Below are 16072 nucleotides of genomic sequence, written 5' to 3' on the forward strand. Positions count from 1 at the left end.
ATCTGTTGGTGTTAGTTTTGGTGGAGTATCCACAGAGTAAGGCCTTACACACCAATTTAGGCAGTTACTGCCTTACCTGGTGTCCATCTTAAGTCTTCCCTGAGTAAGTCCATGTTCAGACCATTTGACTTACTGTGGGTAAAAAGAGGACTATGGTCATAACTTGAATCAAAATACTTGTGGGGCAAATCAACATGTTATATTACTGTGTTTGACTTCAAGATAGTATTGCACTCAGTCTATTCATGTGTCTGAGGAAGAAAGTTTTCATTTTACAAAATTCTTTATGTATATGTTAACATTCACATTAAACTTTATGGGTGGTATGTTTGCTAACATTAACATATTACCTATGCAACAGTATGTCTGCCAAGTTGATATGTCATATGTCTGGTGGTCTATACTGTCTTATACTATCATGTTGCATGGTTTAGGTACACAATTACGCCTGTCTTCATTATTGTCTATAACTACAGCTGCATCAGCAACTGTGATTGGTCAAACACAAACCAATCAGAGCATCTAGTGCTAGAGGCTGTTCCAGGTGCCAGTGACACCCCCTTGTATGAATGGTCAGTGGTGGAGCATCCTGGGGAATTCGAGGGTCTCCATATAACGAGTCGTGTGCCTGAAGTTGTCATCGCAAGCAACACATTTCATGTGAGTTTTCAGATTTCTAGCTACATTCATTAACACCTGTAACTAAAGGAGTTACTGTAATAATGCAATTTGCTGCAGAATGTTCAGAATCTGTAGATTAGAAATCTACAAAAAGAATTCTGCACTTAGTTTATTTCCAGCACAAATTGACTTGAATGATTATGCACATTTTAGCAGCTTGTTCTAGTTCTCCTTTGATTTCCAGAAGTAAGAAAATTTAGTGATGATTTTCTCACATCACACAGGTGTTCATATATATAACGCTATATATACTGCAGTAATTTCCTTGAATGTGTATCAAGATTGTATAAACCAGTCTCATAACCCCACCCACTTACAGCAAATGAAAGAAATGCAGACCAAAAAAAATTTGCACTTCAGATGCATCCACTTCAGGTCATTGGTTGAACCTCCAATTAACACGCTGTCATTGCATGAAATTCTAATTATGATGGACAGGCAGGATCGGTCTCTTCTTACTACAGGTGGAAGGAACCTATAGTCTGCGTGTGGTCAACCACAACCAAGTCTGCAGCAATGGCCTCGCAGTGTCCGAGTGGAAGTTCACAGTTCGGGGTCCCCCTGCTCTGTGGGACGAGACTCTGTCGACTCCCTGTGTGTTAGAACGTGCAGGGGCAGGCGGATGTGTCTGCTGCGGTGGTCAGTTTATCACTGTTTGGTTATTATTAATGGATGGGCTGACTACTCACTCTTCACAGCCAGGGGCTGAATTGCAATCACAATGAGCTTTGGCAATGAGAATTGCAATCGCAATGAGACGATAGGATTCAAATTGCAAGGTTTTGAATGGCTGCCATTCACCACTAACTCAAGTGACCTCAGGACACAGTACCAGCAGTGCCCCATGTGTGGCCATAGGGCTGTAGGCTTTGAACTTACACCAGGAAGGACACCTAAAAGAGACACAGTAAAATGCCCTGGTCATGTGTTATCTGTTGAATGTTAACTTTCTCTCAATTGATATCTTCTACTTAGTGACACATGTTTTACTTAGGAAATACCATTAGGCAGAAAGATGGTTAGAACGATGAATTTGCACAATGTTGCAAAGTATTTACTTCACGAAAGGATGTTGGGTGTTAGTTTATATTGCTGACTACCGAATATCTTCAGGACAAATATTTCAAACAGTTCTTGTTTTGTGAGTCATTTTAGACAAACTACATGTACATGATCTAGATACATTCAGTCAAACCTGTATTAGTGGCCACCGTTGTATAGCAGCGACCTGGCCATAGCGCCACTTTTTGTTGGTCCCTTGGATTGGCAATGATTAAGAAATAGGCTTAGCAGCCACCTGTCCAACGCGGCCATGGAAACACGATTTCCGGTCCCCTTGATACAGAAACACTGCCTATTGCAACCATACTGCAGCCTTTTGTCACCCTGCACCGAGTTTGAAATTGTAGTTTGCGAGGATTTGACAGTGTTTTTTGGCAGTAGCAGAAGGTCAGCAAGCCTTGAGCATTAAAGTACAAGTCTTGGTCTGTGAATTTACCGATCGAGACCATGTTACTTGGTGAGAAAGATTAGTGGGAACTGAAATCATGTGTAGCTTGCTCATGGTCAATTGATCAACATCTTCTCTACAGTGGCCACCTGTCTATAGTGGCCATATTTTTTTCCAGTCCCTTGAATGGCCGCTATAGACAGGTTTGACTGTAGTATATTATACAATGTTGTTGGCATGCATGACTTCAAAGATTTTTTCATTGTTGCAGAGTTTGTCCATGACCTTGGCCAAGTCACCTACAAGTTTCGACGGATTCCGTCTGTGAATGTGGAGAAGGGCAGAGTTCAGTTCCCACCAGATGAACCTTTCATGGAGACACCACTGCCATTGACACCTTATATCAGCCAGGTAAGGAGCTGGAATAACATACATTCACATAATTCCACCAGGTGCCATTATACCGACAGCTCAGAAAACGTTGTTATAGAGGCCTTCTCAAGATTTTCTTCAACACCTAAACGTCTGAATTGTATTACATTTAGGATATTTAACATTCGGTGTTCAAGACAATTTTAGGAAGACCCCTATACTAACGATTTTTGAGGTGGCAGTACAATGACACCTGGTGGAATTATGATAGTCAATGTAAATGTAAAAGATTTTTCTTTTCCGCAACCTGCCTGCCTTAGCCCTTGTTGGGAGTTGTGACCCTTAGGTATTAGTAAGTAACTCTGTCTTTTTGAACACTATCTTTAAGGTTCCATGGTACTGCTCAAGGTTCTTCCCCCCAACAGACTTCATCATGGAGGTGGAGGTTATATCTGTGGATGGGAGAGTCTCAGCACTCAACATCACGGAGGGGACTGTGGTAGGAACTTTGTTTTCTGTTGTATGCATAACATTGTGTGCCGTAGAACATTGAGAGGGTAGGTTGGGGGACACAGTGTAAAGTCTGAAGGAATGACTTTGGTTCCTGGCCAAATGTGGCCTAGGGAAAATTTCTTCATAATAGGACACCACCCAGGTATAAATGGTTACCCGAGTTACTTCTGGGAGGTAAAAGGCAGTGGAAGGAGAGCGATGGGCTCCTCTCTCTAGTTCTGTGTCCAAGTGACACAGTGAAGAGTACCCCCTACCCCTATTTGTATAGTTGAAGACTTTCATATAGTATGTTCTTTCATATAGTACATATATTCTAATCACCCTAGTACTTACCGGTTGTTTTGCAGCCAGACTGCATCTGCCTTCTTTTGTAAATTCTACAGTCAAGAACATATTGCCTGAGAAAAATCTTGGTCAAAAAATCCTTTCTTAATGTCTGCAACAGTCTCCTCATTATCTGTGTTATTAATCACCATAGGTAATGCTTTCATGATTGTCTAAGATCCATTGTTCAATTCAATTTCCAAGAAACCACCTGGCCAAAATGGCAGGCGTGCCTTTATAATTATCTTTATTGACATGACAAAAGTACAGCGACTTTTGTAAGGTCTACATGTATAACAATTACTTACAGTACAACTAAACACACACATATATGAATATCTATAGGTCAGTGAATGAATCAACAATAGGGTCTAGCATGTCATTTACACTATTGGTTCTACGGTATAAACATTCATGGATATATTTGCCTTCTTGTACATAGTGAGGGTTGTCGCCTCCCAGAATGTAGTTGAGTTTATCAAACAGAGAGTAGCAAATTCTTTAGAGCAAGCAGAAAGTAATATGATCAGCTCTGTGCGTTCATAATTATATCAAGAACATGTTTAGTTACTCCACTTCTGTATATAGAGTGACATGTATCTACCTAATATGCACAAGCATTGAAATGTCTTTTCTATTTCTTTTCTTACAGGATGTTGGAGCAGTGATTCTTGAAATTACGGATGGCCTGTTGCAGACGGATTTCTTAGACATCAATGATGTCATGGACCAGTCTACTCTCCTAGCCATTGGTGCTGCGGAACCAGAGAAACTCTCCAAAAATTTGACAGTAGGACAGTTTTCTTTCAATCGTGCATGAGAATTTGAGGGAGGGCAACACTTGCAACAATAGGAATTTGCCATGTAAATTCACCCTTTTCTCTATGTTTTCGCCGTCATGTGCCTGAAAATTGTTGTATGAGAAATTGAAACCCTTGGATTTGAAAACATACAATATTGCCTCCTGATGCCCAATGTGGTAAGTTGGGGGGCAAATTCTTGTGACTTTGACATCAAAGCAGAAATAATTCTGTATAACAAAAATCTTTCCTCAATCCCAAAATAAGTCTTGCAAGCATCACTGAAAACAAGGATGGCTAAGACCAGAATTTACGTTTTGAGGGAACACAGTGTCAGAAAGCATTGCAGCCCTTCTGTCCACTAAAATAGCAAATTCCTTTCTGCCTAATGTGCAAAAGAAACCAAAATAATTGCACCCTAGCCAAATGCCCTCTCATGAATATTAATTAGAATGGGCAATTTCAACAACCATGCATGGAAAGAAACACCCGTGGCTGGATCTAGAACGCACGGGCGATACATGCTCATGAATATTAGTTTGAGCCTGATAATGTAACGCTAGTTCACCTTTATCCGTAGGGTAACCTTTATCCATTCTTTTTAAGAACAATGTATTTATGGATATCAAGTTGACAGATGGAGCAATATTTTGAAAATAGTACAATTTGAAACTATCGTCCATCGACTTGATGCTCCTGGATACCCTGTTTAGCAGCACAACGGATATAAGTTACCCTGTGGATAAAGGTGAACTAGCATTAACACTTTCCTCTCAAAGATGATTTGTCATTGTTGCCATGCTGATGATTTGTTTTTTTCTTTTATTATTTTAGCTGCTTATTGCAAATGGGCTAGAACGATCAGCAGATGCCATGAGAATGATGGTAGAGAACAACACAAGCAGTGGCGTCTCAGTGAAAGAACTCAATGTAGTGTCTGGTAACATCTTCACAGGTATATGAAAATAAAGACATTATTTTCTACTGATTGAAATTAATGATTCTGACGTCACATTATATACTGTACAATGCATTCATATCTGGATCTTTGGTAGTCCGATGTATTTAATGAATTATTCTTTCATATGCATACAGCATTTCACTTTTGATTTGAAACAAAAAGCAACTTCACACTGTTCTTGCTCCTGGTGCTGAACTCACATTCACACCGATTATCCCCCAACTGACTTCACACTGGTCCTGTCCCTGGTCCTGAACTCACATTCACACCGATTATCCCCCAACTGACTTCACACTGGTCCTGTCCCTGGTGCTGAACTCACATTCACACTGATTCTCCTCCTACTGACTTCACACTGGTCCTGTCCCTGGTGCTGAACTCACATTCACACTGATTATCCTCCTACTGACTTCACACTGGTCCTGTCCCTGGTGCTGAACTCACATTCACACTGATTATCCTCCTACTGACTTCACACTGGTCCTGTCCCTGGTGCTGAACTCACATTCACACTGATTATCCTCCTACTTACTTCACACTGGTCCTGTCCCTGGTACTGAACTCACATTCACACTGATAATCCTCCTACTGACTTCACACTGGTCCTGTCCCTGGTACTGAACTCACATTCACACTGATAATCCTCCAACTGACTTCACACTGGTCCTGTCCCTGGTGCTGAACTCACATTCACACTGATTATCCTCCTACTGACTTCACACTGGCCCTGTCCCTGGTGCTGAACTTACATTCACACTGATAATCCTCCTACTGACTTCACACTGGTCCTGTCCCTGGTACTGAACTCACATTCACACTGATAATCCTCCAACTGACTTCACACTGGTCCTGTCCCTGGTGCTGAACTCACATTCACACTGATAATCCTCCAACTGACTTCACACTGGTCCTGTCCCTGGTGCTGAACTCACATTCACACTGGTTATCCTCCTACTGACTTCACACTGGTCCTGTCCCTGGCACTGAACTCACATTGACACTGATTATCCTCCTACTGACTTCACACTGGTCCTGCCCCTGGTGCTGAACTTACATTCACACTGGTTATCCTCCTACTGACTTCACACTGGTCCTGTCCCTGGTGCTGAACTTACATTCACACTGATTATCCTCCTACTGACTTCACACTGGTCCTGCCCCTAGTGCTAAACTCACATTCACAAAGATTATCCCCCTACTGACTTCACACTGGTCCTGTCCCTGGTGTTGAACTTACATACAAGTAACCAAACTTGTGTGGTCTGATTTCTCCCTATCTCTGCAGGGTTCACAATCCTCTTGGAGGCTACTGCCACCTCAGCTGGGACTGCTGAGTCCGATTTGCAAGATGAAGAGGCAATTGAAGCTGTGAGAATGATTTTATTACTAATAGATATATATGTTATATCAATGTTTTTAGACAAAAAGTTCTCTTGAACCCCTTTGTTTTAAATTTGATATCTATGTTTCAAATTTGCCTGAAATCAATAGATCTACACAAAGTTTTGATTAGTAGTTTTTGTTGTATTCTTTTGAACCTTTTGTTTACAACATTATACTTCATATTTCAAGTCTCCTGGCTGTCATTTGCACACCAGTACAAGCTGATTTACAGCACCTTGCATGTGTGTGATATAAGTCTTACTCATGACACTTTGTCTTACATTTTATGCTTACATCTAAGTCTTACTAACCTGGGTACCATTCGGGTAGTAGTTCACTCCAGACCTGTGTTTGCTTCTGCTACCCGTCCAGGGAACTGTATATTCACAACTTTTTGTGGTGACGTCTGTTAATGAGTAAATTAAGGAATGGGTTCCAGAACGCTCACTCAATGACAACACCCCTTCTGCCAGCAGACGGAGAGCATTTGGGGGTTGGAACGCCTGTTAAAACGAGCGCTTGAACCCATTTCTTTATTCGCTCATGTGTGAGGACCAATCAGCGCCCTCGTACAAATTTCGAAGATTCCAGATGTCTAAGAGATGTCAATGTTCCCAGAAAGAATAGCAGAGAAGCCACTGTATATACATGTAGTGTATGATAAAAGTCAGAGTGAGAAGCAACTTTCTATAAAATACTGTAAATGCATTTAAATTCGCTGGGATTTAATTTCGCAGTAGTGGGAAAAGGAACTTTTCGCGGTGGTTTTAAGTTCGTGGTAGCACCATGCACTGTAGTCTTGTACTGCCATAGAAAAATGTTTGCAGTGGTTTTAAATTTGCCACCGCAAAAAAAGCAAACCACCGCGAACATTTCTGCATTTACAGTAAATGCCAGAGCAAACTACTATCCAGATGGTACCCAGGCGAAAGTCTTACACCCTTTATTCACAGAACAATAAAACAGCCAGTGCTGCCTTCAAGGGAATCAGCAACATCCTTCACACGTACGACACCCTGTTGCCAGACAATGGGACTGCAACACTGGAGATGTCAGTGTTGCATGCCAAGGTCCATAAGGAAGTTTGTGAAGTTTCCGAAGTTGACCAGAAAAAGGTGTTCACGGTCAACAACGCCTTGTTTGTAGTCCCAGCGTTCAACACACTCCTTGCTAATGGATGTGAAGAGGCAGAGAGCTTTGGAGTGGAGGTGAGCATTTGATAGGAATATCGCTTTAGATTCTCCTTCCTCTAGACTGGCACAGGGGGCCAGGAATGTCAACTTCTTTTGCATCACAGTAGAAAATGTGTGACTGCCTCTTCAACATGTAAAGCAGAAACGTCAATGAAAGACATCCGGGTAATAAGATACGCCAGAAAACAGTTTCTCAAGCAACTGGATATTATTATGATTTTGGAAACGGTCAGACATTTCAGACAACCATCCAGTGTCTTTCATCAGTGACACTGGAGAAAGATTTTAAAGCTGTTCATTGAACTGCCATATTGATATCAATTTATAGTTAGGATGAGCATGTTCTCGAACTAGATCTCTTTTGTATATGAAATCACAGCTAGGATATAAAACTCTCCAACAAGATCTGCCCCGTGTCACTGAAAGACACCAGATGGTTGTCTGAAACATATAATTATTATCTGATCATTTCCCAAATCAAATCTAGTTGCTTGAAAGCTACAAGTTCGTGATTCCTTTTTTCCCTTTTCTCTGTCATTCAATTCTCAACCCATGTTGACAGCAATGCAGATAAGGTGAATAAACTACTGTTCTGTTGATAACTGTTATTGATGTATGACTAAGAATGTTTTGCTCTTCATGATGTTCAGGTGATCAACTCCGACTTCAATCCTTTCCGGTACTCGGAAAACTCCCCTGATGTGGGGTCGGAGGTGGTGGGCCTCACCGTGTGGAGGGGACGAGACAGACAGCCGGTACACCACCTCCCCAAACCTGTGGACATGATCATCCACAGGGACAAACAACACACAACAAGCAGTGTGTACAAGCACACAGGCTGGATTAGAAGCTGGGATGACATTGCTGTGAGTTCTATCTATCACACACCTAACGAGAACACACTTCTTTGGAATCCAGATTTAGTCCGAATCCAGTTTAGTCTGAATTTGTCTTACCACATTTCCGATTGGACATCTGAAATTGTCTTCATTCATAGTTAGAGTATAAAAGACCTGTTTCTTCCAGATCACTTCAGTGTCACTGACGAAAACTGGTGGATTCCAGTTGAAACGTCTGACCGTTTCCAAAATCATATCCAGTTGCTTGAGTAACTGCTTTTGGGCTGTCTTATTACCTGGATGTCTAACCTTCATCGACGTTAACGAGAGATGTTTCTTACACAGGGCAAGAGCCGGAGTCCTAAGAAGTTAAACATGGTCTCTTTCATCAAACAAATTTGTCATGAAGGATTTTTGACAAGGACTGCCTAAAATGGCCCCAATTTACTGTCATATACATGACAATGTTTCTCTTTGCTAAGAAAGCAGAACAACATATTTTCTCTATCTTGTTGTTTCATGTATGTAGGTTGTCCCCTTCCGCCCCCAGAGAGCCAGGACTGCTCTCACCATCCTACTCAACATCACCAGCACCAGCCACCCAGACCTGGACATGCCACACATGCAGCTGGTGTGGCAGAAGGCATCGGCACCGACTACCGACAGCTTCAAAGCTGCCAACTGGACGACTGTGCTGCCTGTGCCACAGGCCCAGCTGTATACACTACAGCTGCCGCACACGTACAACAATACAAACCTGACGTCCAACCCGTACTCATGGCTTCTGCCTTCTGAAGCTTTGAGTGTTTCAGAGTGGGACATACAAATCAATATGACTTTCTACTTAGGTATGTCCCTTGCTTGTATTTACAGGAGATCAAAATGGCAGTCTTCACTGTCTTAATTACCCATACTGCTCAATGTCATCCTATTTTACAACTCCATCAAGGCAAAGATAGCAGTGCTCAAAGGATATATGGAAATGCTGTATTTTTTCTATTGGGAATCAGAAATACACACACACACACAGACAGACAGACAGACAGACACACACAGACAGGCAGGATCTGTCTGAAAAATTTGTATAAAGACAAGGAAGACAAAGACATATTTAAGAAGGATGACCGATACAAGGACCAACTTGTAGGTATGTTTTATAGGCAACCTAAGTGGTATTAGAGCATTAAAAGTAGATTCTGAAATATTCTGGTTAAGGCATCTGTATGATATTGACATCTACTGCATCATATTCACACATTATCATTATTTCATATTTTGAACAGTTAACAATGGCACAGAAGCAAGCTGCACTGGAATTCACATTGAATATTGGAACGCCAAAAATTAGACCTTAATGCAGTGCACAGTACTTTCATGGCATTCCTGCAGTACACCAGCATCAAGTCTTTGCTCCTTGAATGTCAGTATGGACTGGAATGGTTGCTAGAAAAGTGCAAAAAAATTGACTTTGCAAATTGAAGTTTTACAGCAATGAGTCAGGTTTGTTGCTTTAATACCGGTTGCCTTTAGCATAAATTAAAAGCCCAATGCATGATGTCTTCTCTACAGGTGTAAAATATGCAGCAGAAGACACCAGCAATCCTGTGAAGACCACGTTCACAGTGTCTGTATTGGAAAGTGCATGTGTCTATTTTGGAGAAAACTCTTCCCACCTGTGGGAAGGTGATGGGTGCAAGGTAAGTTTGACTAACCAAAAGTAACATGGTTGACATTTTGACAAGCATCACTTTGGAACTTACTTTATTCATTTCTACTCACATTGTTCTAGTGAGTAATGTATAAAGGAAAGTGGCTTATGTCAAGGAAAAAGTACTGTTACTTTGAAATCAAAACAATCATCATCATATGCAAAAAGGCCTACTTCAATCGTCATACATTATGCAAGCTCAGACAAGATGTCCATGGAAAGAATAGACTGTACTTTCTTTCTTTGTTGCACAACCAAAAGGATTCCCTTGCCAATGTTTGGTAGTCCTTCTTCTACCTTCTTAAGGTCAATAAAGATCGTGAAGGGTTCTACAAAACTTAGTTAGTCAGTTTAAGTCCCTCCCTACCAAATAGCACCATCTCCATTTCAATAGCTCTTAGGTCACACAACTTGCAATCACTATAGTAGAGGGGTAGTCCACTGGTATTGTTATGAGGTTAACTATCATGATACTCTTTCCGCAATGCTTGAGTGCTAAGCAGAGAAAGCAGTAATGTACCATTTTTTTTAGTCTTTGTTATGACTTGGTCGGGAATGGAACTCACGGCGTACTGAATGCAAGGTGAACACTCTATGCAATACCTCATTGCACTGGTACATGTTTAGTAACATATTTTTCCTAATATGTTGCAATCTACTGAAATTATTCACAGAGGATGTCTGATTCTTTGCTGTTCCACTTCTCAATGTTGATACAGGTGGGCCCGCTGTCCAACACCACCCACCTCCACTGCCGCTGTGACCACCTGACCAAGTTTGCAGGGTTCGTCCCTCCCAATCCAATCAACTTTGACGTAGCGCTGAGCGCAAACATTGCCGAGAACCCGATGGGGCTCATCGCTGTCCTGTCCGTGTTCGGTCTGTTCCTGCTGGGATATCTGACGGCAAGAAAGGCCGACAGAATGGACCTCATAAAGGTTACTTTCCCTGTTTCTCTTTGTGTCAAATGCCTTTTAGAAATTTAAAAAAAATTCTACAATTCTACAACTGTTATGATAATTGTCAACATACGAGAATAGTGAAAATATGTTATTGGTACAATTATTCATGTACTAGTTGCACCCAAGGGTATTGTCACCCCTTTGTATGATATGTATTTGCCTTTGCAATTGTATGCATTTGTGTAACATTATACTTGAGTGTCATCTGTTACTGATGCTCCTCATCTCATATATAAAATTTGCTATTTGTATCACTATGTGTTGAAGTAATGTACTTCAGCACCAAGGACAGATACCGATTTCTGTTGTACTACATGACATTGTATGTATGGTCTCATGCCATGCTATATGCTAATAGCAATAATCAACATGTTTTCTTTATAAAGTATTTTGATCATTTTTCCAGTAAATATGCTTTTNGGAGGGAGATTGGTCTCCTGTTCTTGGGGTCAATTCGTCTCCCTTCTTTGGCAACAGTGTCAAAACCCCAAACTTCTGGCTGGAGGAAAGTTCTCCAGCATCAAGAGCTTCTTGAAACACCTTCAGGAGGTCGTCGGCAATCAGATGCCAGAAGGTCGTGTAGAACTCTTTGGGTAGACCATCACTGCCCGGGCATTTATTATTTTGCATGCTGCGGACTGAGTTTAACATTTCGTCGGTTGAGAGAGGGGCCTCCAATGCTTGGGCCTCCTCTGGGGTCAATGTGTTTTCAAGGTTGTCACAAAGCTGGTCAGAGGCAACCGGGTCCACTGGTTCCTCAGCAAACAGCTCTGCGTAGAATTCGTAGAAAACATTTGCGATTTCGTCATCCTCATGGACAACTTGTCCCATTGAGTCTCGTATGGCACAGATCCTTTTCTTCTTGCCGTTGGAAGCGGCCTGCTTTAGAAAGAAGGACGTGCACTTTTCCCCCTCCTCAAACTGTTTGATTCGGGACCTGACGATGGGGCCCTGAGCTTCAGAGGTTGCCAACTCTGACAGTGCGTCTTTCGTGGCCAGAAGACCTGCTCACAACTCCAAGCGACCTGACAGCCCGACCGAGTCAAGTCGTGTTCTCGGAAGGGACGGCTGTGGCGGAGTTCAGAGATGACGTGGCCAGGGCAGGGCGCGTACAAGTGCGACACACAGGGAAGATGGACGTATCTGAATGTTCCGTTGAAATCAAACCTGCCGTTGTAGAGTCTTCAAATTTCTCGCTGCTAAGTACAATGGACGAAACGGGACGTCCATGTGTTGTGCCTAAAGATGACGTCACAGCCACCCTGACGGACCCCTCGGGACAGGCGGTACCAACACAGCTGCAGGAGAAGGGCAGGGGATTGTGGGAAATCTCCTATTCACCTGAGGTCACGGGAAACCATAGGTTAGAGGTCAAAGTGAACCTCATGTCTGTGGCGGGAAGTCCGTTTGACGTCACAGTGCAAAGTAGGGACACGCCAGTCTTAACCATTGGGGAAGAAGGAAATGGGGAGGGAGAACTCTTGTACCCAAATGATATAGCAGTGGACATGGACGGTAACATTGCAGTGGTGGAGCGGGGGAACGAACGGGTTCAGATATTCGATGCCAAGACTGGTCAGTCTCTTCGATGTTCCCGGTGGATGGAGGGGATCCATGGGGCATTGACATGGACTCCAGTGAACAGTTTATTGTGACTGTTCAAAACGTCAACCAAGCAATCCAGGTGTACTCACGGGAAGGAAAACTTACAAAACCCCTAAAATCTGACTATTTACGGAATCCGGTCGGGGCTGCAGTTCTGCAGGACGGCCGCATGGTGGTGGCGGACAGCGAACAGCAGTGCTGTCTCCTCCTGCAGCCTGACGGGAGCCTCATCCGGGACATCGGCAAGGGACATTTACAGAACCCACAGTACATAGCGGTGGACGAGTCACGTGGTCTGTTATTTGTCACAGATTACTCGACTCATAAAGTGTTTGTGTTTGACCTTGAGGGGAAGCTGAAGTTCAGCTTTGGTAAAGTGGGGGAGAATGAGGGAGAGCTCGAAGGCCCAACAGGGATCACAGTAGACCCGGCAGGTAACATCGTTGTAGTGAACTGTGATAACGGCCGTCTGCAGGTGTTCGGGCCAGACGGGACGTACCTGAGAACTGTGGCCACAGTGAAGGGAGGAGACCCCCTGGGAATCGCGCTGACACCGGATAACCACATACTAGTAGCTGTAGCGTGTTTTTTGGGACATTGTGTTGAGCTGTACAGGTACAAGTAGCCTCATCAAGTACTTCTGATCCTGTCCATGTTCAAAGATATCAACAGATAGCAGAAATGTATCATAAGGATTTTTCCGCATCCTATCACTTTAAAATCCCTTTAGTTAACCACATTTAAGCAATTGACATAATCAGTATTAACTAAACATGTTAGTATGTATGCAAGTACCTTTTTTCTGTCAAACTTGCATTTATTGGTCATATGTCTATATCCGGTGGAATATGAGAACTGAATAAAGATCAATGCTCTAAAAGGTGCTGTAATATTACCATCGGAAATGTACCAGCTTTTGCTCTTGGATTTAGTAGGAATATACATGGGAACATAAGGAATGTATTGTGGCAACAATGAAGTAAAATGATGTCATAATTGTCCTTTTTTTATGAAACGAAAATCCATCCCCAATCGCCTTTCCCTGGACTCAAACCTGGATCTCCCAATTACCAACTAACTGGAACCAGGAGCTCAACTTTTACGTTACCACCGATTGAGCTACAGGGACATCCATGTTATGCCTTACTTCACATCCAATAATAGCCATCAAATCAGATGGGTGAAGCCTAATATTAACAAAAATACGATGTAACATACAGCAGAGTTGATAGTAATATTTATGTTTTGTGCTTCAATATGTGGAAGAGTTGATGGACAGAAAGAAAACTACAATATGTCATGAGTTGCATACCATAAATGCTTTCAAATTAGATAACCAAAAGATGTCAAAAGTTACTGGTTGTGTCTTCCTTGCGCCCTTCTTTAAGTTAACTGTATCCCAAATGTGGGTGGACACACCACTGAAAATATTGTATGTTCAACTCTACTTAGGGGAAATGCACTCTTATCTCCCATTCAAAATTGTCTTTTATTTGATGTTGTATTCAAGTTCATCCAACAGACAGGTCGTTTTTAGTTTTAGTTGATTATATAGCCTTATTTGATTATTCCTAAGTTTGTAAACCAGCTGCACGTTCACTCTGTTACTTGATTCCTTGTTTATTTTCACGTCGTTATCATTATCTTTTGACGATGTTATTTAGTGTTCGTTATTTTGTATGTGTGTCCTTATTTTTGTCATGTGTAAGAGGAGAAGACTCAGATAAGCAACTTTGCTTTTTGTTAAATCCTCGTTAAATAAATGTGAATTAAAAAAAATGTGGGTGTCTGCATTCGCCTTTATCCTGGCCAATCCTCTCAGTTTACTTTTAGTTCATGCTTTGATCAAATTTATGGTCTAATGACGCCACCTAGCGGAATAGATGTGATATGCAGTGTTAAGTTACAGTCCTATGGGATTTTGCATTCACTTAATGAAAGCGACGCCTGGCGGACGTAGTAATAAATGTCACGTAACAACACGTATTGCCGACCCGGAGGTAGGCTTTCACTTTGCTGGTTACCTTCCTATGTTATGTGCTGACATCACTAAGTCTTTACTGTGTGACAAATACGTTACGCAGACTCTCAGGCAGCGTTGGTAATATTGGAGTCTATAAGCAGAGACAGACAAATACACAGGAATGGTTAAGTCGTTACAAATCACTGGCATTATCAAGAGCTCTACAACATATCTGACAAATTAATCTAAAATCATATCAAAGTCATATCCAGATGTCTAAATCACATCAAAATCATATCCAGTTGCTTGAGTAACTGCTTTTTGGCATATCTTATTACCTGGATGTCTAATCTTCATCGACGTAATCTAAAGTCTATACTGTAACAGCCAATGATCGTCGATTCAATCAAACTATAAAACAAAGAAACAAACATCAAATAACTAGAGCAGCATCCCGTTGGAATTATCTGAAGTACTCTTGTATTCGTGAATTTGTGTAATGCAGAATAAATTTATGACCCGTTTCTTATAGTTTCGCGTTTTGGATGTGGTACCTTCACTCGTCACTAGGGGACATTGTTTTACAGTCCACTGCCCCCATCCGAAATAGTGAATTGCCATTGCTTATTCGTATGGAAATATATAGACATATGGATGTTATCATATGAATGCAGAATTAACGTGCGATTGTACACTGTAACTTCGATTTTCTTGTTCTAGTCCTTTTTTCATGTATCAAAGAAAGGTAGTCTGATACAGGAAACATGGTAAATGTATGTACATAATGCACGATTATTGGAGTGAGGTGTCACTAACTCAGAGAGGCAAGAAATTCAGTTTCCGCACCTATCTGAGACTGCTTCTAGCCATAAACAGAACTGCTCGCTGACAGAACTGCGTTTTACAGACAAACTTTTTAAACTTCACACACGCCCCTCCCTCCCCTATTATTTCCCAACCATGTGGCTAAGTTCGCTCGGTGTTATTTGTGTTTATGAATACCCGAGCGATCGGCACCAAGCTGAAGTTGGCCGCCTATTCATCCGCCCTTTCGTAGCCGCCTATTCAGCCGCCGATTCGTGATAAGACCGAACATAGCTACTTATTCAGATACCGATTCGAATGAACTGAAATTTCCAAAATTCGCCCCAAAGCGTCCATGTCACTCAGTGCATATCGGACATTGCTTCAAATCTTCTGTAACAGCTCATGAAATGTGAATTCACATATAGATGATATTAGAAAGTAACATTTCATCTATATAGTGCAAATTAGACATTAGAAAACAAAACATAGCGACAATCTCATGAACTACCGC

At 41.8% G+C, this 16072-nt stretch overlaps 2 protein-coding genes across 2 annotated transcripts in view; both read left to right on the top strand.

Moving 5' to 3' along the window:
• LOC118425782 overlaps nucleotides 1-11162 on the top strand; it is a gene marked incomplete at its 3' end in the record, with an annotated part of 25816 nt that extends 14654 nt beyond the window's left edge. Inside the window, 12 exon segments of the mRNA XM_035834904.1 lie at nucleotides 477-660; nucleotides 1146-1320; nucleotides 2403-2542; nucleotides 2892-3002; nucleotides 3993-4130; nucleotides 4975-5095; nucleotides 6387-6469; nucleotides 7438-7692; nucleotides 8328-8543; nucleotides 9046-9364; nucleotides 10086-10213; nucleotides 10944-11162. Of these exon segments, the coding sequence (XP_035690797.1) occupies nucleotides 477-660; nucleotides 1146-1320; nucleotides 2403-2542; nucleotides 2892-3002; nucleotides 3993-4130; nucleotides 4975-5095; nucleotides 6387-6469; nucleotides 7438-7692; nucleotides 8328-8543; nucleotides 9046-9364; nucleotides 10086-10213; nucleotides 10944-11162 (2089 nt within the window).
• Nucleotides 11163-12394: 1232 nt separating this feature from the next.
• On the top strand, nucleotides 12395-13416 carry LOC118425859 (tripartite motif-containing protein 2-like). Its single transcript, XM_035835023.1, has 2 exons — nucleotides 12395-12761; nucleotides 12944-13416. Exons 1-2 carry the CDS (start codon nucleotides 12395-12397, stop codon nucleotides 13414-13416), a joined length of 840 nt encoding a protein of 279 aa, XP_035690916.1.
• The last annotated feature ends 2656 nt before the right edge of the window (nucleotides 13417-16072 follow it).

The sequence above is a fragment of the Branchiostoma floridae genome, chromosome 1 (assembly GCF_000003815.2).
Source record: "Branchiostoma floridae strain S238N-H82 chromosome 1, Bfl_VNyyK, whole genome shotgun sequence".
NCBI lineage: Eukaryota > Metazoa > Chordata > Leptocardii > Amphioxiformes > Branchiostomatidae > Branchiostoma > Branchiostoma floridae.